Source organism: Leucoraja erinacea, chromosome 4 (assembly GCF_028641065.1).
Source record: "Leucoraja erinacea ecotype New England chromosome 4, Leri_hhj_1, whole genome shotgun sequence".
In the NCBI taxonomy this organism is placed as follows: Eukaryota; Metazoa; Chordata; class Chondrichthyes; order Rajiformes; family Rajidae; genus Leucoraja; species Leucoraja erinaceus.
This window is the reverse complement of record NC_073380.1, coordinates 318,783-340,340: the sequence shown is the minus strand read 5'-3', so window position 1 is coordinate 340,340 and position 21,558 is coordinate 318,783. Positions and strand designations below refer to the sequence as shown.

The 21,558-nt window shown below is 43.3% G+C and overlaps 1 protein-coding gene across 2 annotated transcripts in view; it reads right to left on the bottom strand.

The window, feature by feature from the left end:
* si:dkey-122a22.2 (uncharacterized) overlaps positions 1–21,558 on the bottom strand; it is a 106,711-nt gene that overhangs the window by 60,892 nt on the left and 24,261 nt on the right. Inside the window, exons 4-6 of one of the 2 annotated variants that reach the window (XM_055633487.1) lie at positions 17,611–17,687; positions 13,306–13,406; positions 11,104–11,220 (exon numbers count right to left, since the gene is read on the bottom strand). In XM_055633487.1, the coding sequence (XP_055489462.1) occupies positions 11,104–11,220; positions 13,306–13,406; positions 17,611–17,687 (295 nt within the window). The remainder of the gene's footprint in view (positions 1–11,103; positions 11,221–13,305; positions 13,407–17,610; positions 17,688–21,558) is intronic. The other variant, XM_055633488.1, reaches the window with a different exon arrangement.

Below are 21,558 nucleotides of genomic sequence, written 5' to 3'. Positions count from 1 at the left end.
GATTATCCACTTTGGTGGCAAAACAGGAAAGTAGACTATTATCTGAATGGTGGCCGATTAGGAAAAGGGGAGATGCAACGAGACCTGGGTATCATGGCACATCAGTCATTGAAAGTAGGCATGCAGTGAAGAAAGCGAATGGTATGTTAGCATTCATAGCAAAGGGATTTGAGCATAGGAGCAGGGAGGTTCTACTGCAGTTGTACAGGCTCTTGGTGAGACCACACCTGGAGTATTGCGTACAGTTTTGGTCTCCTAATCTGAGGAAAGACATTCTTGCCATAGAGGGAGTACAGAGAAGGTTCACCAGACTGATTCCTGGGATGTCAGGACTTTCATATGAAGAAAGACTGGATAGTCTCGGCGTCCTCGATAGAATTTAGAAGATTGAGGGGATATTATAGAAACTTACAAAATTCTTAAGGGGTTGGACAGGCTAGATGCAGGAAAATTGTTCCCGATGTTGGGGAAGTCCAGAACAAGGGGTCACAGTTTAAGGATAAGGGGGAAATCTTTTAGGACCGAGATGAGTAAAACATTTTTCACACAGAGAGAGTGGTGAATCGCTGGAATTCTCTGCCACAGAAGGTAGTTGAGGCCAGTTCATTGGCTATATTTACGAGGGAGTTAGATGTAGCCCTTGTGGCTAAAGGGATCATGGGGTATGGAGAGAAGGCAGGTACAGGATACTGAGTTGGATCATCAACCATGATCATATTGAATGGCGGTGCAGGCTCGAAGGGCCGAATGGCCTACTCCTGCACCTATTTTCTATGTTTCTATGACCAAATGTTGTTTAAGAACTTCTTAAAATTCGACAAGAAGCATAAATTGTTGGTAATTATGATTCCTGAAAAACAGCATTTGCCCTAAAGACAAAGGCAACTTTACTGCGAATAATTAAACTGGATAGAAATGAAGTTCCTTTCCATGAGTATATACATAATCAGCAATAATTACAGAATATTTGCAAGATAGGTTGGTTAGACTTAGGTTGTTTTCTCTTGAATGGTTCAGAGGAGACCCGATGGAAATATATAAAATTATGAGAAGCATAGATAGGGTAAACAGGCAGAACCTTTTCTCCCAGGATGGAAATGTCAAAGACTCGAGGCCATATTTTACGGTGAAGGGACAAAGTTTAAAGGAGATGTGCAAGGCAGGTTTATTTTACAGAGAATGATGGGTGTCCAGAACATGCTGCCAGGAGGGTGGTGAAGGCATGTACAATAACGGCATTTAAGATACTTTCACATAGGCACATTGATATTTAGGGAATGGAGGAGTATGGATCATGTCCAGACGGATTAGATTTATTTATCTTGTTTGGCATTGCGGGCCTTTTTCCTGTCCAGAACTAGACAATAGACAATAGGTGCAGGTGTAGGCCCTTCGAGCCAGCACCGCCATTCAATGTGATCATGGCTCATCATCCACAATCAGTACCCCGTTCCAGCCTTCTCCCCATATCGCCTGACTCCGCTATCTTTAAGAGCCCTATCTAGCTCTCTCTTGAAACTATCCAGAGAATCGGCCTCCACCGCCCTTTGAGGCAGAGAATTCCACAGAATCACAACTCACTGTGAGAAAAATGGTTTCTTCTTCTCCGTTCTAAATGGCTTACCCCTTATTCTTAAACTGTGGCCCCTGTTTCTGGACTCCCCCAACATCGGGAACATGTTTTATGTTTCACGTTCCAATCTCATTTTCAAAACAGTACAAAGTAGCAGTTTATAATCCATATAGGAATACTTTGAGGATCCCAAACTGCTAATCTCCTTCAGACTTTGAGCATTTGGTACACTTCAAATTTTCAGCTGTTAACATTTTTTCAACCTGTAATGTGGATTTGCACCTTTTGCAACCACGGATGCCAATTGACTACGCATTTATGGAGCGAAGGAATAGGTGATGTTTCGGGTCGATGTTTACACCACTGGGGTGTAAACTACCCAAGAGAAATATGAGGTGCTGCTCCTCCAATTTGCGGTGGGACTTACTCTGGCCATGGAGGTGGCCCAGGACAGAAAGATCGGATTCGGAATGGGAGGGGAGTTGAAGTGCCTGAGCCACCGGGAGATCAGGTTGGTTTATTGCGAACTGTGCGGAGGTGTTCGGCGTAGCGATCGCCAAGCCTGCGCTTGGTATCACTGATGTAGAGCAGTTAACAACTAGAGCAGCGGATGCAATAGATGAGGTTGGAGGAGGTGCAGGTGAACCTCTGCCTCACCTGGAAAGACTGCTTGGATCCTTGGATGGAGTCGAGGGGGTGGAGGTAAAGCGACAAGTGTGGCATTTCCTGTGGTTTCAAGGGAAAGTACCAGGGGAGGGGGTGGTTAGGGTGGGAAGGGACGAATCCAACCTTTCTGTCCTGGGCCTCCTTCATTGCCAGAGTAAGTCCCACCACAAATTGAGGAGCAGCACCCCATATTTTTGCTTGGGTAGTTTACACCCCAACGATATGAACATTGGCTTCTCCAATTCCAGGTATCCTTGCCTTCTCCCTCCTTTCCCTCCCCTTCCCAGCCCTCCCACAGCCTACGCTTCTTCCTTTCTTCTTCCCGCCCCCCCCCAAATCAGTCTGAAGAAGGGTCTCGACCAGAAACGTCAGCTATTCCTTCACTCCATAGATGCTGCCTCACCCGCTGAGTTTCTCCAGCATTTTTGTCTACCTTCATTTTTCCAGCACCTGCAGTTCCTTCGTAAACAATAATGCAAGTAAATGGGATTAGTGTGGATGGGCAAAAAAGGTTGACATAAACAATGTTGTGCTGAAGGACCCATTTCTGTGCAATACATTTCTACTACTAAAAAAATTACAAACTCCTCAGTTTCCATTATTGAAATCCCTCCATGCGTTTTCCCTTCCCAATATACCTTTCCTCCAGTGTTGACAACTATCACATATCTGGATCCTCCAATTTTGGTCTTGGCAGAATGGTTTGGCCCCACCTTTGATCAACATTATCAAACAGCTTGATTGCACTTACTACTTATGAGTACTTCCTACATGAAGTTTAAAAAAAAAAACTGAGATAGCACAAGGGAAGAGAATTGAATAACACAGCCAAAGGAGCAAGGAAATTAAAAAAAACACCTGCTGGAAAAAACATAAATGGCTGGAATAACTCAGGGGGTCAGGTGCGATCAGTGAAGTCACAAACACTTATTATTTTATGTCCATCACCAGCCAGTGGAATTAGATACGAGTAGTCTGGATCTGAAACCCAGTCCTCCTCCACTTGTTCTACCAGATCTGGTAATCATAGACCCAAAGTGAAATTGCTTACTTCCAATTGAAATGGAAGGAAAATTGCCCCAAACCTGGGGAATTGAGTTGTATAAATCAAATCCACATTGAACGTCAGCCAAAAGAACTGTGTCCAGGTGTCTAATCTGGACTCCTTAACTGTGGTGTATTTTTAAGCAGTTCTCTTCCCGTAGTAGACTAATTTTCCTCCATACTTCTCGCACCTCCTTTTCAACCTGTTATTTCTCCATAACCTCTCCATTTTTGCCCACTCCTCTTTTACGTTACATGAACAAACATATTTTCCTTGTGGTTAAATTAAAGAAATCAGCAATTCAACGTGTTTTACTTTCAAACACATAACCTTAGTTAAGATGATTAGGACCCCGAGGGAATTTGCTGTTATAGGCAGGGTTATCAGCGGGTGACTGGCCTGCAAAATCCAAAATAGATGAGTGCGCTGTATAAATGCTCGCATTTTTTTCCCCAGCAAAGATGGAAATTGATGCAAATAAAATATATGCTTATTTCCCTTCACATTTATTGCACCCATTAATCGAATTAATTGACAGAATAGCATAATCAAATTTATCCAAATATGAATGCATCTTAATGACAAAATAGATGGAAAGCATTATGAAATGCTAAGATTCACGTTTAAATATGGTGCCGATGAACACCCAAACACAAAACCTGCATTTTCCTTTTCATTGATCTATCTAATATAAAATCCAGCATTAGCTGACATTATAAACCAATCCCAACACTGCAAAATGCCATGATCATACATCTGCAGCCTCCAACTATATCATCTACACCATTATCCTGTGAACACTCTCCTCAATCATTCAGTTGGTGTATGTGGTTGTCAGCACTCTATTTGGCGATAAAAGACTAATTATGGTGAGTACTTTTGTGTACATGACCAAAACAAACCATACTGTCATAGTTTAAGGATAAGTCTTTTAGGACCGAGATGAGAAAAACATTTTTCACACAGAGAGTGGTGAATCTCTGGAATTCTCTGCCACAGAAGGTAGTTGAGGCCAGTTCATTGGCTCTATTTAAGAGGAAGTTAGATGTGGCCCTTGTACCTAAAGGGATCAGGGGGTATGGAGAGAAGGCAGGAACAGGATACTGAGTTGGATGATCAGCCATGATCATATTGAATGGTGGTGCAGGCTCGAAGGGCCGAATGGCCTACTCCTGCACCTATTTTCTATGTTTCTATGTTACTGTACAATAGAGGATTGCAGGAATAGCACAGACACAATGGACCAAACTTTCTGCTGTAACCATGTACATTTCTGTCCTTAAGTAGGTAAAAGGAAACGGAGAATGAAAAATGCAGTATCTGCTTGTTCTTTAAGTGTGGCCATCTATATCTATCTATCTATCTATATCTATCTATATATATAAAACTCAAATCCGTCCGTCCGCCTGCAGTACGGATCCCTTCCTGCCTTTCGATTCGTGCCCGATACTCGCAGATGTCCAATCGGAATGGCCGATGCTCGCAGATGTCCAATCGGAATGGATTCATTTGCATGTACGGCTGCCGGCTGCATTTCTTCCTTTGATTCATTGCCACGCCCAATCCAGACGCTCAATCTCCGAGATATTTTCCATTTCGGTAGAGATTTCGCTTTTCTTTCTAAGTATCCGCTCCTCATTTCATTTCGTCGTCCTGAAGTACATGTTTTTAATCAAATCCTTCTAGCCCCCCCCCCCCCCCGCCACCCACCCCCAAGTATTTCAAAAATAAAAAGGCTTCTCCATTTACATGTCAGCTTCCAACACACTTCGAAACAAAGTTGCAAGAGAGGAACACTGAACTTTTCACTGCTGCAGCAGGCAGGGGAGGGCTGAAATCTTACATTTGGGAACGGGCTCAGTTCCAATGGAGGAGACGGGTGCATGGTGGAATATTGGGTTGGGGGATCACACCATTGGGGGAGCAGACCCAACCCCTGCACTTGGTCTAGTTAAGCTCTAAAGGCAACACCTCAGGCCATTCAGAAATAAATAAAAGCTCAATAATAAAAGATTTGCAGCCCTGCCCCCAAGATTCCTGTTGACTGTATAAGGTGCACAATAAGGCTCTGATCACATGGTTATGCCCCTGTCCCACTTAGGAAACCTGAACGGAAACCTCTGGAGACTTTGCGCCCCACCCAAGGTTTCCGTGCAGTTCCTAGAGGTTCCCGGAGGGTTTTGTCAGTCTCCCTACCTGCTTGCACTACATGCAACCTCCGGCAACCACCTGCAACCTCAGGGAACCGCACGGAAACCTTGGGTGGGGCGCAAAGTCTCCAGAGGTTTCCATTCAGGTTTCCTAAGTGGGACAGGGGCATTACTCCTCTACACAATCAGAGTGAACTACGTGAACTATGCCTAACTTCATCACTGCATCAATTCATTTTATCCTAAAATCATAATACCTGCCTTTGTTACCATTAGATTGGATTATTCCAATGCATTCCTGCTTGGTCACATTTGCATTATTCCACGTAAAATCAGGGTCATTGAAAACGCTGCTCGCTGTGTGCTGGTTTGTACCAAATCACAATAAAACACTTGCAGGTTGGTCCATAAGGTCACAAGTGATCGGGGCAGAATTAGGCCATTCGGCCCATCAAGTCTACCCTGCAATTCAATCATGGCTGATCTATGGCTCAGTATTCAGTATTTCTTTAATATCATTTCACTGAGTACTCGCATACACAGAGGAAACGAAAAAACGTTGCTCAATCGGTTTCCATTCAGTGTAAAAATTTAACAAAAAGGATAATACATAGAGCTTTAAAAACAAATTAAAATTACCATTTTTAAAAAGAAAAGTAGGCCTAAAATTTAACAATATAATAAAAACAGTTATTCTGATCGATAGTGGCTTCACAGTGGCTCCCTCCTAACCTCAATCTCCAGCCTTCTCCTCATAACCCCTGACACCCGTACATACGAGGTTCGACTTAACCAATTAATTAACTTTAACATTGTCATGCTTGTTTTGAAATCCCTCCATTGTCCTTCCCATTTCAACTCTCTGACATCTCAAAACCTTCTAAAAAAAGGTCCCGTCGTGAAATGTCACCTATGTCTTCCAAAGATGCTGAAACAAGAACTACAGTTGCTGGTTTACAAAAAAAATGACACAAATTTCTGGAGAATGTTCTCTAGAGATACCTGAACCGCTGAGTTACTCCAACACTTTGTTCCTTTTATTCCAGAGATGCTGCCGGACACACTAAGATACTCCAGTACCACATGTCTCTTTATGTAAACCAGCATCTGTGATTACTTAGATCTTCAAAGATATTTGCTCTCTGTACTTCCGGTCTCTTGAACACTCTGAAATTGACTGTTCCAAAGCTAGAGTATTCCCTCCAGAAAGCTTACTGCTTTTTCAAATGCTCCTCCTGATTTTAAGGCTTCCTTAAATACCACTTTTTTTAGATGGCCATTTGCCAAATATTTCCTAATATGGCTTTACATCAATTTTTGTTTGCCCTTCATATTCATAGGTCCCTTGAAATCAACCTTGAATATACTTTGTGAACAATTGAATAATTACTATACTCAAATAAATATTTTCTCAGTTCTAAATGGAGACACAATACAAGAGACTATGCCCAACTAGATTTAACAACCTCACCACATCTGCCCTGTCAATTACTCTCAGAATCTTGTATGTTTTAATAAGAACATTATTCTAAATAACCTGTGAACAAATGCCAATCACTCATTCATTTCTCATTCTAGGAGACAGTCTGAAGAAGGGTCTCGACCCGAAACGTCGCCTATTTCCTTCACCCCATATATGCTGCCTCACCCGCTGATTTCTCCAGCATTTTTGTCTACCTTCGATTTTCCAGTATCTGCTGTTCCTTCGTAAACCTTCTTATTCCAGGAGTTATTCAAGCCTCCACCTACATCCTCAGTCAGTAGTGATAAACTTATATACAAAAAGAATTCAGTATTCTCTCCGACTTCCAATATTTGGTTGCTTGGGAGTCTTGGACCTAAATTTCAGAGATGGAGCACAGTATATAGTCGGTCCTATTTAGCATGTTTAGCAATACAGGTGGAGCTTAATTTTAGTTTGTATTCCCCCCCATTTTTTATGTACTTCCTTTTTAATGATAATAATTTAATCAATTCCTTTCCTGTCATTATATCCTTTGGCAGGGGAGGATCTACTATGAAACTAATGAAGCTTAAGCTTCAGGGCCCCTAATCCCGGATGGGCCCTAAAGGGACATTAGTCCAGATATTTTTCCGATTTAAATCGAAATTCAGATTTTTTTATTTTCCAGTAAATGAATCTGATTTTTCACCTCGACTCTTGCCTCGACTAAACTTCACCTCACACTTAAACCTCAACACACTAAACCTCGCCTCAACTACACCTCCCACCTCACACATAATCCCCGCCTCGACTAACTGTCTCTCTCTCCTGCGGGGAAGGGCTGTGGCCACCGTGGGCGGGGCTGGACCTCAATGTCAATGTCAGCGCGCGTGCGCCCCTCCCCTCCTCCTGGGCTAGCTGATGGGCCGAAGGGGCTTTAAAAAAAAGAGTGAATTCTCAGTCAAAGGCACTTTTCTGGACTTTTCCTGGACTGGCACGGGCCTTTTGGCCAAACTGCTCCTCGTGGGCTAATATGGGCATTTTGGGCAAAAGGGACTGGTTTCTCAGCTCATTGCATTTTCATTTCACTTCCATTGCCATTGCAGCGTCAAGCACAGGGCAGGCCAAGCCAAACAGCTCATTGCATTTTCATTTCATTACCATTGCCATTGTAGTTTCAAGCACAGGGCAGGCCAAGCCAAACAGCTCATTGCATTTCCTCGACCGGAGGAGCAACCTATACCCGTCCACTGATACTCTCCTCCGCCTAACGGAGCTGGTCCTTACCCTCAATAACTTCTCGTTTGACTCCTCCCATTTCCTCCAAATACAAGGCGTAGCTATGGGCACACGCATGGTCCTCAGCTGCGCCTGCCTCTTTGTCGGGTACGTCGAACAATCCTTGTTCGAGGCGTACCATGGCCCCATCCCCGACCTCTACCTCCGCTACATCGACGATTGCTTTGGTGCCACCTCCTGCACCCGCACACAACTGACTGACTTCATCCGCTTCACCACTAACTTCCATCCGGCACTCAAATACACCTGGACCATTTCCGACACTTCCCTACCATTCCTTGACCTCACTATCTCCATCGCGGGTGATAGACTTCTGACCGACATCCACTATAAACCCACTGACTCCCACGGCTATCTTGACTACTCTTCCTCCCACCCTGCTTCCTGTAAGGACTCCATCCCTTATTCCCAATTCCTCCGTCTACGCCGCATCTGCTCCCAGGATGAGGTGTTCCACACCAGGGCATCGCAAATGTCCTCATTCAGGGAACGGGGGTTCCCCTCCCCTACTATAGATGAGCTCGCACCAGGGTCTCCTCCATACCCCGTAACACTGCTCTCTCTCCCCATCCCCCCACTTGCAACAAGGGCAGAGTCCCCCTGGTCCTCACTTTTCACCCCACTAGCTGGCACATCCAACAAATAGTCCTCGGTCAGTTTTGCCACCTCCAACGTGACCCCACCACTCGCCACATCTTCTCATCTCCGCCCATCTGCTTTCCGCAAAGACCGCTCCCTCCACAACTCCCTTGTCAATTCTTCCCTTCCCTCCCGCTCCACCCCTTCCCCGGGCACTTTCCCTTGCAACCGCAAGAGATGCAACACTTGTCACTTTACCTCCCCCCTCGACTCCATTCAAGGACCCAAGCAATCGTTCCAGTTGCAACAGAGGTTCACCTGCACCTCCTCCAATCTCATCTATTGCATCCGCTGCTTTAGATGTCAGCTGATCTATATCGGTGAGACCAAGCGTAGGCTTGCCGATCGTTTCGTCGAACACCTCCGCTCGGTCCGCACTAACCAACCTGACCTCCCGGTGGCTCAGCACTTCAACTCCCCCTCCCATTCCGTATACGACCCCTCTGTCCTGGGCCTCCTCCACAGTCAGATTGAGCAACACCAGAAATTGTGGGAACAGCACCTCATATTCCGCTTGGGGAGTCTGCATCCTGGTAGCATGAACATTGAATTCTCACAATTCTGTTAACCCTTGGTGTCTCCTCCCCTTCCTACCTCAGCCCTCGTGCTCCTCCTCGCCCCCCCTCCCCCCACCCCCATCAGTCTGAAGAAGGGTTTTGGCCCGAAACGTTTCCTATTTCCTTCGCTCCATAGATGCTGCTGCACCCGCTGAGTTTCTCCAGCATTATTGTGTACCATTGCATTTTCATTTCATTTCCATTGCCATTGCAGTTTCAAGCACAGTGTAGGCCAAGCCAAACAGCTCTTTGCATTTTCATTTCATTTCCATTGTTCCTACTTTTGTTCTGGAGGTGAATATGTCCCATTGATTAAAAATGCTGGGTCTACTTACTGTATGAGAAGGGTTAAAAATAAATAAACATTAATAATAGTGTAAATTCAATACAAAATAATAGTTAAAATAAAAATTAAAAGGTTATTAAAGTATCATGTAGGCTAGCCGTAAACAAAAAAACATTCAAATTAAGGATGTTTCATTCTAAATATATTTAATATAAAATAATTATAAATAATTTAAAACATTATTAACATTTATGACAGAAATTAAAATATGTGGTGATCTGTCGTGGAACAACCCCATTGAAGATAACAGTGGTCACCCAGACCTTGTTGCTGGTTGCGAAGGGGCCCCCATAGCAGTTCAAGCTTCAGGGTCCCAAAAATGTAGGTCTGCCGCTGGTTTGAGGTATTACTGTTTTTAATTTGGTTTCCTAAAGCGAAGGCAAAATGTTATTTTATATTTTATATTCTTCACTTCCTATAATTATTTCCTCTGTGCTAACGTATTCTCCTTTTCCATCTCCTCTATCATTTTAGGTCGGTGGTGGCGCTGCAAGCCGGCAGCCCTGTTAGCAGCGTGTCAGTTTTTTCTACTTTTTTTTTAGTGTGTGTATTTAATGTATGTTTTTAATGTTTCTCTGTGTTTTGTGTGGGGGGGTAAGGGGGAAACTGCTTTGGCCACCTCCTCCACGGAGAGGCGACTTTTTCCATGTCGCCTCCCCCGTGGCCTAACATCGAGGATCGGTGCGGCCTTTCCCGGAGACGCGCCCGGGGCTTCAGCTGTGGGCGCAGCGTGGACTCTCAGCGTGGAGCGGGCGAGCCCTCGCTGGGGCTCGCCGGAGGGGAGCGCTCCTTTCGCTGGCCCACGGCAGCTTGAAGCTGCGGTCTGCGGAGCTCCAGCTGGCGCGGCGTCCGGAGCCTGGGATCCCTCGTTGGGGACTGGGGAGAAGAAGCTCCCACCGCCGGCCCCCGGCCTACTTCTACCGTGGGCGCGGCGGGGACTTACCATCAGGAGCGGGGTCCCTCGCCGGGGACCCCTGGAGGGGAGCTTCGACTGCTGGCCTTGCGGTCTGCGGTGCTTCTGGCTGCGTCGCGCGGGAACTTTATGTGCAAGTGACGAATAAAACTGATTGATTGATTGATTGATCATTAGTGGCCCCAAAGGATCTGCCAGCCTTCAGTTTTATTACCATCTGATCTAATGTTCTTAAATCTAATAAAACTACCTTAATTGAGTACTGAAGTTTATTTTTCCCCATGAAATGTAGATTCATTACAAACAATAAAATATTTTCCAGACATTTGGTTGTACTTATCTACCAGCAATTCATATGAAAAGATCACTTATTCTATCTTGGTTAATTCAGCTCATTAAAAATATCTAATTGGCATTAATTCAAGACTTCAATTTTCGCTGTTCTCGTCTACCAAAAATGTCTCAGCTTACCAATTGTGAATGTGGGCATAAAATCTTGCATTGAGTGTTCCAAGCTCAGATCCTACTAGAATAAGAGGGCTCTGCAGTTTAGCTTCCATGACAAGTCCGTGCAGATCATCTACCATTCTATAAAAGAAAAATACAAATTAATACACCCCAGAATTAACAGTGGTCAATAAAGCTCGCTATCAGGAGTGCAGGTCTTTGAAGACATGAGGAGTTACTTGAAATTATAGAAATCAGCGTTTCTTCGTCAGTTCAACCCACATGGCTTCACTTAATGATCTTTCCAGCACATTTGTAATTGCTTCCTTGCTCATTGAAAACCCTGTAGTCGGGACCTTTGGGACACCATCTGCTTCTCTTTTCCCCTCACTATTCTGTGCTTTTACCACGATCTGGTACATTCAAAAATGCAGGGGTACATGCTGAGGAACAAACTAAAGCTCAGTAAAATTGCCACAAAGCTTTTGTGGGGAATAAAATTTGTAAGGACCTGTCGCCAGTTGGCACTAAACACCTGGGTCCTGTTTACCAGCCTCATTAACACTTTCTAGGTGGATTGTTTAAGGAAGAAGGATGAGCAGCATTGATGCTTTGTAAGAGAATAAGAGTATTGATCTGATTTTACAGCAAATGTAAAAAAAAGATGTACCAAATGTATTTCCTGTCCATATTGTTATGAATAAAGATATTTTTGTGCATTTGTTTTTGAACAGGTTTTTAGTTTTCTAATTTATGCAACTAAAATCTCCCAATATCCCTTCTCCACCTCATCTCTATTTATAGTTTAATCGCCTGTTTATTTTGTATTCATGGAGATACTTTTCTGGCTTGATTCGAATGGATCCTGTCCCAAAACAGAAGCTCCCTTTAATCCCATGATAGTACCAGTGCCTGATAAATTGATGCCTGTACCTCACATGCCAGTCTTTAGGCTATGTATTTTCTCAGTCATGTATTTACTCAGTTCTGCAACAGCTTCATCCCCCAGGCCATAAGATTACTGAACAATCAACAAAACCGAGGCTAGAACTTTTTAAATATCGACACTTTTTAAAAACTTTTTATATATATTTATTTTACAGAACCATGCACATGAGGCATTTTTATGGACGCACCTAGAACTTTTAACTATTACCCGATTTTGGAGAGTAAAATGCAACAAAATTTCGTTCAAGGTTCACTGTGTCTAGGTGTATATCTGAATGACAATAAAGTTTTCATTCATTCATAGCCTTTCCTTGTATGTCAAGTAATGCTACACTCCAGTGACAAATCAGAAACTATTACATTTGAGCTGGTATTTTTTTTTAATTTCATTCATGGCGTCTCAGATTCTCCCAACAAAAATTAATTCTAACTTCTACTTTTAGTCAATATAACCCAGAAACATGCCCTTCCGCCCACAATGTACATGCTGACCTTCAATTAATCATCTACACTATCCAACTTATCAATACTGGGTCTTACCATTTTATGCCTTGGCATTTCAAGTGCTTGTCTGGGCACCATAGATGTTGTAAGAGGATCCACATCTATGACCCACTCGTGGAACCTGTTCAGAATCCAAACACTTGAAATTCTAGATGAAAAAATACATCCACAGATCCTCTCTAAACCTCTAATCTCGAGTTAATGGCACCTCTGTTATGCAAGAAGTATGTCATTGGTTCTTACAATGATCAGAAACATACCTAACCCATTGTCACACGACGTCTCTGGCCCAAGAAAATATAGTTATCTCTGGTAGCCGGTAGAAAACAATATGGAATCCCAATCTGGCTGCATGGAACAGTACCCATTCATCGGAATGTACTTAATTGTCCCCAAGTGGGTGTAGGATATTGTTAATGTGTGGGGATCGCTGGTTGGTGCACTCAGTAGGCCAAAGCGCCAGTTTCCACACTGTATCTCCAAACTAAATTAAACCAAACTAAACTCTTGACAGCATTGATGTACAAAGAGATGTTCAGGTCTTAGTTCATAGCTTCCTGAAAGTGGCAATGCAAGTAAATAGTATACTTCCCTTCATTGATTGGGGCATTGAGTAAGAGTAACAAAGTCATGATGACTTCTATAAGACTTAAATAGATACAAAATAGGGAAGACTCAAAATATAAAGTATACTAAAAAGAAATCACAAGTTCTGATACTTTTTATTTTGATTTAAATTTTACCAGATTAAAATCTAAATTTCACCAAGAATACCTTCCAGTTGTTGACTGTGCCCATGGTTTATCCGGTCTAGTTTCTTCATTCTGGAATGCTTTCTTACTGAAGCCCAATCCAGCTCTATCATATATGCAGGCCTTTAAAGAAAGACAAAGTAAATAACATTTCCAAATGATGATGCCATTGACTTTATTTTGTCTGCACAATGCCATTCTTCAGTGAGCACAAGAATTAAGTATTCTATCATGTAACAATAATAGAAGTTAGCAAATAACAGTATTAGCATTGCAACTGGAGTCATAATAACAATGAACAGATGCACTTACAATCCAGATGTATACAAATTGAAATGGATATTCTGTATAAAAAAAAAAGAAAATGCAGACTACTTTCCTCAATAATTATTTTCCTAAATTCAATCAACTTTGTTAAACGATCCAAACAAAATGACTGGTCAAGTATCAGCTCATTAGACTTTCCCCACGTGAAGACATCAGCAGTCTCCAAAGCCTTTCCAGGGCCAGCTGTAGTTATTTATGTTGGAAGAACCATAGTGTTGCATTACACTGTATGAGACCACAACCACATGCTCGGGGCTAGCCTCCAGGGGAATACTGCATGGGACCACTGAAAGAAACTGCTTCTTCCGTACCAGCAATCTTGGGGTTAATGCAACACCTGGCCAATCATTAATCTGTATATTGTCCTTGGTAGACAAATTTATCAGGATAGTAATTAATTCCAGACACAACTTTGCTTTGAAACACAAGTGTTGACATCAAATGCTTGATGGCAGAGTTTAATACGTTAACATAGAAAATAGAAAATAGGTGCAGGAGGAGGCCATTCGGCTCTTCAAGCCAGCACCGCACACCAACCATAACGTTATTGTTAGATACAGACCAAAAGTGCAAATAGTAGCAGCTAGGTTCTCAATTGGCCACATGCAATTAAAATACTAAATAATATCGGCCTATTTTAATTGCTGATTTTTTTCTTCCCATTCTGCTGGAAGCAATTATAGCTCCCTTTGCCCAGCAATGAGAACAGATTGTTGAGGGACTCAAAAACATAGAAATTTAAGACACAAGACTCAGCCATTTGGACCTATTGTGTCCATGTAGACTAAATATACATTCCACCCTTTGGCCCTTAGCCCAAAGAGTATTTCATTGTAGCATTTTGTAAATCTGTTGTGGCTTTTGTTGCCAGCATCCTTTTAAATAGTCCATTCCAAATCTCCTGACAAAACCCACAGCAGCAGGTTTTTTTAAATTCTCCATTCCACTTTTATTTTATTCAACAATTTACTTTAATCCATGCTCCCTTTTAAGTCTTCCTCACTGAAGGAAATCAATTCCATGTTACTGTCTCAGTCTCCCTTTGCCAGTGCCTTGGACTGGAGACAGTGAACAGAGCTGCAGGAGAAGCTGTTAAATATAGGACAAGAACCACCATGCAAATGTGTGTGTTAGGGAAGGGAAAACAATTTGCCTCTGTTCAAGGAAGAACCAGAGGGCCCTGAGATGCTCTGCATGTGAGATGGAAGTATAGATTTGTTTTAATATGTCTGATGAAGATAAAGCAGTTATGACCAGGGAAATGGAAAGTGTGAAAGGGGCATAGCACATCTGAACTGTTGTGGATGTATGTGGGGAGGGACTGAACAAGGAAGACAAAGAATGGAGACAAAGTACACAATGAAATAAGTTTTGTCAGGCAACTGCAGGCTGAAACAATACAATACCGTACAATACAATACCATTTATTTGTCATTTGAACCTCACATGAAGTTCAAACGAAATTTGGTTTCTGCAGTCATACACAAGAAAAGAACCAAGACACACACCAACACAATTTACACAAACATCCATCACAGCGAATCTCCTCCTCACTGTAATGGAAGGCAAAGTATTGTCTCTCCCCTGCTCTCCATTCTTCTCCTGATGTCAAAATCAAAGTCAAAGCCCCCGGCGGGTGGTAGCAAGTCCCGCAGCCACTTAAAGCCGCGCCGGGCGATGTAAGGCCCTGCGCCGGGTCTTGATGTTGGAGCCCCCAGCAGGCACTAGCAAGTCCCACGGCTGTTTAAGCCGCGCCGGGCGATGTAAGGCCCTGCTCCGGGTCACTTCCAACCCCGCAATTCGGGCGGGAGAAGTTGCCATTGCGGGTGCTCCGTAAAGCGGTCTCCCACCGGGGAACTGCGAGCTCCCGGTGTCACCACCCGAAGCCGGCCAGCTCCACGATGGTAGGTCCGCAGCTCCGCCGGCTCCGTGACTTGAGCCCCCAGGTCGTTCCATTCTGGAGGCCGCTCCACGGTGCTAGGCCCCAACGACAACAGAGACCCGACAGGGAAAAGGTCGGGTCCCCGTACAGGGAAGAGATTTAAAAGTTTCCCCACCCACCCCTCACACAAACACAGTTAAAAACCCACTACAAACTATACCTTCAACGGGACCAAAAAAAAAAAAAAAAAAAAAGACAGACGGACTGCAGAGGCCACTGCGACGTCGGTCGTGCCGCCCTCCGGAAATTGGTCTGCCTTGGGTGTCTTGGGCAGAAGGTACAAGCAGGCTTTGCAGTACCACAAAGTTAGAAGCTATGGAGATAATATCTCATCAAGAAATGAGATCCGTGACTGCGTAGGAGACAATGGCCTGATGTTCGATGTTGGGGTCATGGTCCAGAGGGAGCAGTGAGGATGTGTCTGAGAGCTGATGTTTGGCCCTGCCAGATAGAGGTCAGTTCTTCAGACAACAATAGTGCCAGCCTTGACTGCAGATTTGCTAACAATGTCAATTTTATTCTTAGTGAGCAGAGTGCTGCAAGTTTGGAGGTCGGGTAGGTTAGGGGGATGTGAGTAGAGTGGAATGAAAAATAAACAATGTCAATGTTCCATCAGCAATAAGCAATAAGAAGAATGAGAGAATGTTATGATGACTTCAGTGGAATGGGAGTTCCAAGTGGATGGGAGAAATGGTTTGTTGTCTGGGATGTGAATTGCTGAACAAAAAAAGTAGGCATGATGGCAGAGGAAGTGAAAATAATTCAACATCATGCCGTGTTCAGGCTGACCATTGAACACCCGTTCATACAAATTCTATTTATTCCACTTTCCCCTCCATTCCTACACACACTCAAACTCAAGAAACCAAATATAACCATATAACAATTACAGCACAGAAACAGGCCATCTCGACCCTTCTAGTCCGTGCCGAACACGTATTCTCCCCTAGTCCCATCTACCTGCACTCAGACCATAACCCTCCATTCCTTTCCCGTCCATATAACTATCCAATTTATTTTTAAATTATAAAATCGAACCTGCCTCCACCACTTCCACTGGAAGCTCATTCCACACAGCCACCCCTAAACTTCTGTCCCTTAATTCTCAAGTCATGTCCCCTTGTTTGAATCTTCCCTACTCTCAGTGGGAAAAGCTTATCCACGTCAACTCTGTCTATCCCTCTCATCATTTTAAAGACTTCTATCAAGTCCCCCCTTAACCTTCTGCGCTCCAAAGAATAAAGACCTAACTTGTTCAACCTTTCTCTGTAACTTAGTTGCTGAAACCCAGGCAACATTCTAGTAAATCTCCTCTGCACTCTCTCTATTTTGTTGACATCCTTCCTATAATTAGGCGACCAAAATTGTACACCATACTCCAGAATTGGCCTCACCAATGCCTTGTACAATTTTGTACAAATCATCAATGCGAATCATTGTACAAATCATCAATGCAAGAGTTTATTGGGACAGTGACAGAACAGAAAGGGGTGGCAAGTGGTTTGGAGGGTAATGGGGTCCTTCAAGAGAACTTTTGTAAAACATTTGTCCAATGTGAAAGAAGGAATTGCTGGGTCAGGTGCTGGGTATGAAATAAATTAAATGAAGAAACAACACCTGATTTGACATAACTGGAATTCGGTGGAAGGTCTGAAGAAGGTCTGAAGAAGGGTCCCAACCCGAAATGTCACTGATTCATTCTCTCCAGATATGCTGCCTGTCCCACTGATTAACAACAGCTTTTTGTGTCTATCTTCAGTTTAAACCAGCATCTGCAGTTCCTTCCTACATATCTGGTGCTGGGAACTGGATTTAGACCAGTTCACTGGCTTAGAAACTCTCATCCCATTCTGGTTCTTCTTCTAACCTCACCTTCCACCACTCCCCCACATTACAACCCAATGGGTCCCAACACTGCTCAGCCATCAATTGTAACACTAACAGCCAACTGCAACTAGCTCCATCATTCTCCCAACCACTGATGACCAGGTCACTCTCAGCGATCTGAATGATGCACCAACCCTTCACCATCACATAAGGTCTCGCTAACAAACATACCTGGGTTACCAAGGACACATCCTTTTGAATCGAGAGCCACACATCGGAAGACATGCCAGTGGGAGCATCAAATACTACTAGGGAATAGATAGAAACCTTAAGTTAAATAGCAGCTGGGATTTCAAACAATTTTTTTTACCCAATATCTAGTTTTGAGCTTTCCTGAACAGTATACACTTGAAATAACATGATCTATTTTACATCTATTTCAATTTCAATGCATTTCAGAAATGAAGGTTGTTCAAATAACAGGATGTTGGGGCTTTAAAACCTGTATTACATTATCCATGTTCATTGATAGAAAGAACAAGAATAGTTGGAAATAAACAAAATAAATTGTGGCTTTATTTGGAGACACAAGAAACTGCAGATGCTGGATTTTTGAAAAAGTCCTGGAGGAACTGTGGAAAGGATAGACAGACACTATTTTGGATCGAGACCATTCTTCAGAGAGTAAGAGTCCGAAGAAGAGTCCAGACCCGAAATGCTGTGTGTTCATTCCCTCCACTGTTGCTATGTGACCAGCTGAGTTCCTCAAGCACTTTGTTACTTAGAAATTGCTTCTTAAAAGCACTTTTAGGTGAGAGGGGCAAAATTTAAACAAGATGGTCGGAGACAGTTTTCTGTTTACACCAAGCCTGGTGGGTGCCTGGAACACCTGCCACAGGTAGTGGTAGAAGTAGATACGATAATAGCATTTCAGAGGTTTTTAGATAGGCATCTAAACACAGGGAATGGAAGGATAAAATGTGGCAATAAGGGTGCTTTTTTCTGGTTGGCTGCCAGTGACTGCAGGGCTCAGTGCTGCTCTTCACATTGTATATAAATGATTTGGATGGGGGGGGATGGAAGGCTATGTGGCCGAGTTTGCGGATGATATGAAAATAGTTGGAGGGGCCATGTAGAGAAAGCAGCAGGGACTCTGCAGAAGTACTTGGATAGGTTGGGAGAGTGGGCAGAGAAATTGCAGATGTAATCTAGTGTAGTAAAGTGTAGTCATGCATTTTAGTAGTAGGAATAAAGGTGTAGATTATTATTTTCTAAATGGGGAGAGAATCCAGAAATCGGAGGTGCAAAGGGACTTGGGTGTGCTGGTGCAGGAATCCCAAAAAGTTAATCCGCAAGTCGAATCAGTAGTAAAGAAAGCAAATGTAATGGTAGCATTTATTTCGAGAAGGCTTGTAAACAAAAACAGGGATGTAATGCTGAGGTGCTGATCAGGCCGTAATTTGAAATATTGTGAGCAATTCTGGCCACCATATCTGAGGAAGGATGTGCTGACTCTAGAGGGGGTCCAGAGGAGGTTTACAAGTATGATCCCAGGACTAAGTAGGTTAACATATGTTGAGCGTTTGACGGTACTGGGCCTATATTCGCTGGAGTTTAGAAGAATGAGGGGGGACGTCACTGAAACAGACAGAATAGTGAAAGGTTGGATAGAGCGGATGTGGAGAGGATGTTTCCACTAGTGGGAGAGTCGAGGACTAGAGATCATAGCCTCAGAATTAAAGGACGTTCTTTTAGGAAGAAGATGAGGAAGAATTTATTTAGTCTGAGGGTGGTGAATCTGTGGAATTCTTTGCCACAGAAGGTTGTGGAGGCAAACTCAACACGAGTCATATCTTTCCATCTTCACCCCTTTCCGCCTTGTGTAGAGATCCTTCTCTCCCAACTCCCTGGTTAACTCATCCCTTCCCACCCAAATCACCCCCTCCCCAGGTACTTTCCCCTGCAACCGCAGAAGATGCACCAACTGTCCCCCCTATACATCCTCCCTTGACTCTGTCCAGGGACCCGACAGCCCTCTCAGGCTAAGCAGAGGTTCACTTGCACCTCCTCCGACCTCATCTGCTGTATCCACTGTTGATGATGTGAAATCTTATACAAAGGCGAGATCAAACATAGACTGGACGATCGTTTCACTGAACATATTCGCTCAGTCCGCCTGAACCTACCCGACTTTCTGTTTACTAAACACTTTAATTCTCTTTCCCATTCACACAGACCTTTCTGTCCTAGGTCTCCTCCATTGTCATTCATTCATTGTTCTTTATCTCTCTACATCACTGTCTATATCTCTCGTTTCCCTGATTCCTAACTAGTCAGAAGAATTATCTCGACCCGAAAAGGTCACCCGGAGATGCTGCCTGTTCTGCTGAGTTACTTCAGCTTTGTGTGTCTATCTTTGGATATATTTAAGGCAGAGATGGATAGATTCTTGATTAGTACGGGTGTCAGAGGTTATGGGGAGAAGGCAGGAGAATGGGGTTAGGAGGGAGGGAAAGATCAGCTATTATTGAATGGCGGAATAGACGATGGGCTGAATGATCTAATTCTATTCCTACCTCTTATGATATGGGTCATGACCAGACAGAGAAAATTAGTTTAACCTAACATCATGCTCGGCATGGACACTGAGCTGAAGGGCCTGTTCCTGTGCTGTACTTATCTATGTTCTATGTTTAATCCACGGTCACCAAAGTGTCTTTGTAATTCATCCCCACTGTTCAAGTGGATGCCATTTAACCAAATTGACAGCAAATATAATTCAATTGCTTACAGGAACATGTATTGCTCTTCTAAAAATCCAAATCTATCTTTAAACATTTAAATCAACACTTGGAAATATGTTGCAAAAACCCACTACATTTGTCTTACAATCCGAGCTGTCATCAAACTATCCCACATAAAGTTAATTCATGAGGTTGAAACCAGATTCACCATTACATTTCTGCTGATTCAAGATTAGGCCCCTATTCATCACATCCCCCATTGTGAGGACTGGCTGAAAGCTCTATTCTTTCCCTCTCTCCCCCCCCCCCCCTCCCCCATCTATCCCCCCCCCCCTCTCAATCTTCCAGCCTCTAATTTCTAATCACACGTGTTTTTGTTTAATTTATTATTGTCATGTGTACTGAGTACAGTGAAACGCTTTTGTTTGTGTGCTATCCAGTCAGAGAAAAGACTATACATGAATACAATGAAGCCGTTAACCGACTTTCTTATTAAACCGATAAAGGATAAAGAACCATATTGAGAACGCTGGCTCCCCAACCCCTCACCAGCCGTGACTGTGCATGCATGCTTGCTTGAATATCACACAGTCCATCGATATTAGAGCCTAAACAGAGCGGGTCGACTGCACACCCTGTACTTGTTTGGTATCCGCCCTCACTCTCACTCTTTGTTCCTGCTGGATCTCGTTCAGACACTTCCTGTTTGCCGTGTCTGAATAAATCCGTGTTTTCATGCACCGTGGTCATCTTTGCTCCGCGCATATGTAACAGGTATAACATTTTGTTATAACAGGTATAACAGCTGACCCGCTCTGTTTAGACTCAAGAAGAGTCAAGTGTGTTTAATTGTCATATGTCCCGGATGGGACAATGAAATTCTTACTTGCTGCAGCACAACAGAATATGTGAATATGTAAACATAGTACATAACGGGGGAAGAGAACAAAAAGAAAAAGTTAAATAAATAACAAATATAGTGCAATAATAATAATATAGTATTTTGCAGTTCAGAGCTCAGAGTTTATTCATTGTTGTGTTTAATAGCCGGATGGCTGTAGGGAAGAAACTGTTCCTGAACCTGGACGTTATCGTTTGCAGGCTCCTGTACTTTGTTCCTGATGGCAATGGTGAAATGAGAGTGTGGCCAGGATGGTGTGGGTCTTTGATGATTTTGGCTGCCATTTTGAGGCAACAACTACGATGGATCCCTTCGACAGTGGGGAAGTCAAAGCTGGTGATGGACTGGGCAGTGGTCACAACTTTTTAGTAATCTTTTTCGTTCCTGGACGTTCAAGTTGCCGAGCCAGGCCATGACGCAACCAGTCAGAATGCTCTCACACTACATCTGTGCTTTCCAGCAAACTTAGATTAGCATTGAGGTGTCTAACTTCATTATATTGTAAAATTATATTATGTGTTATGAGTTTTTCCT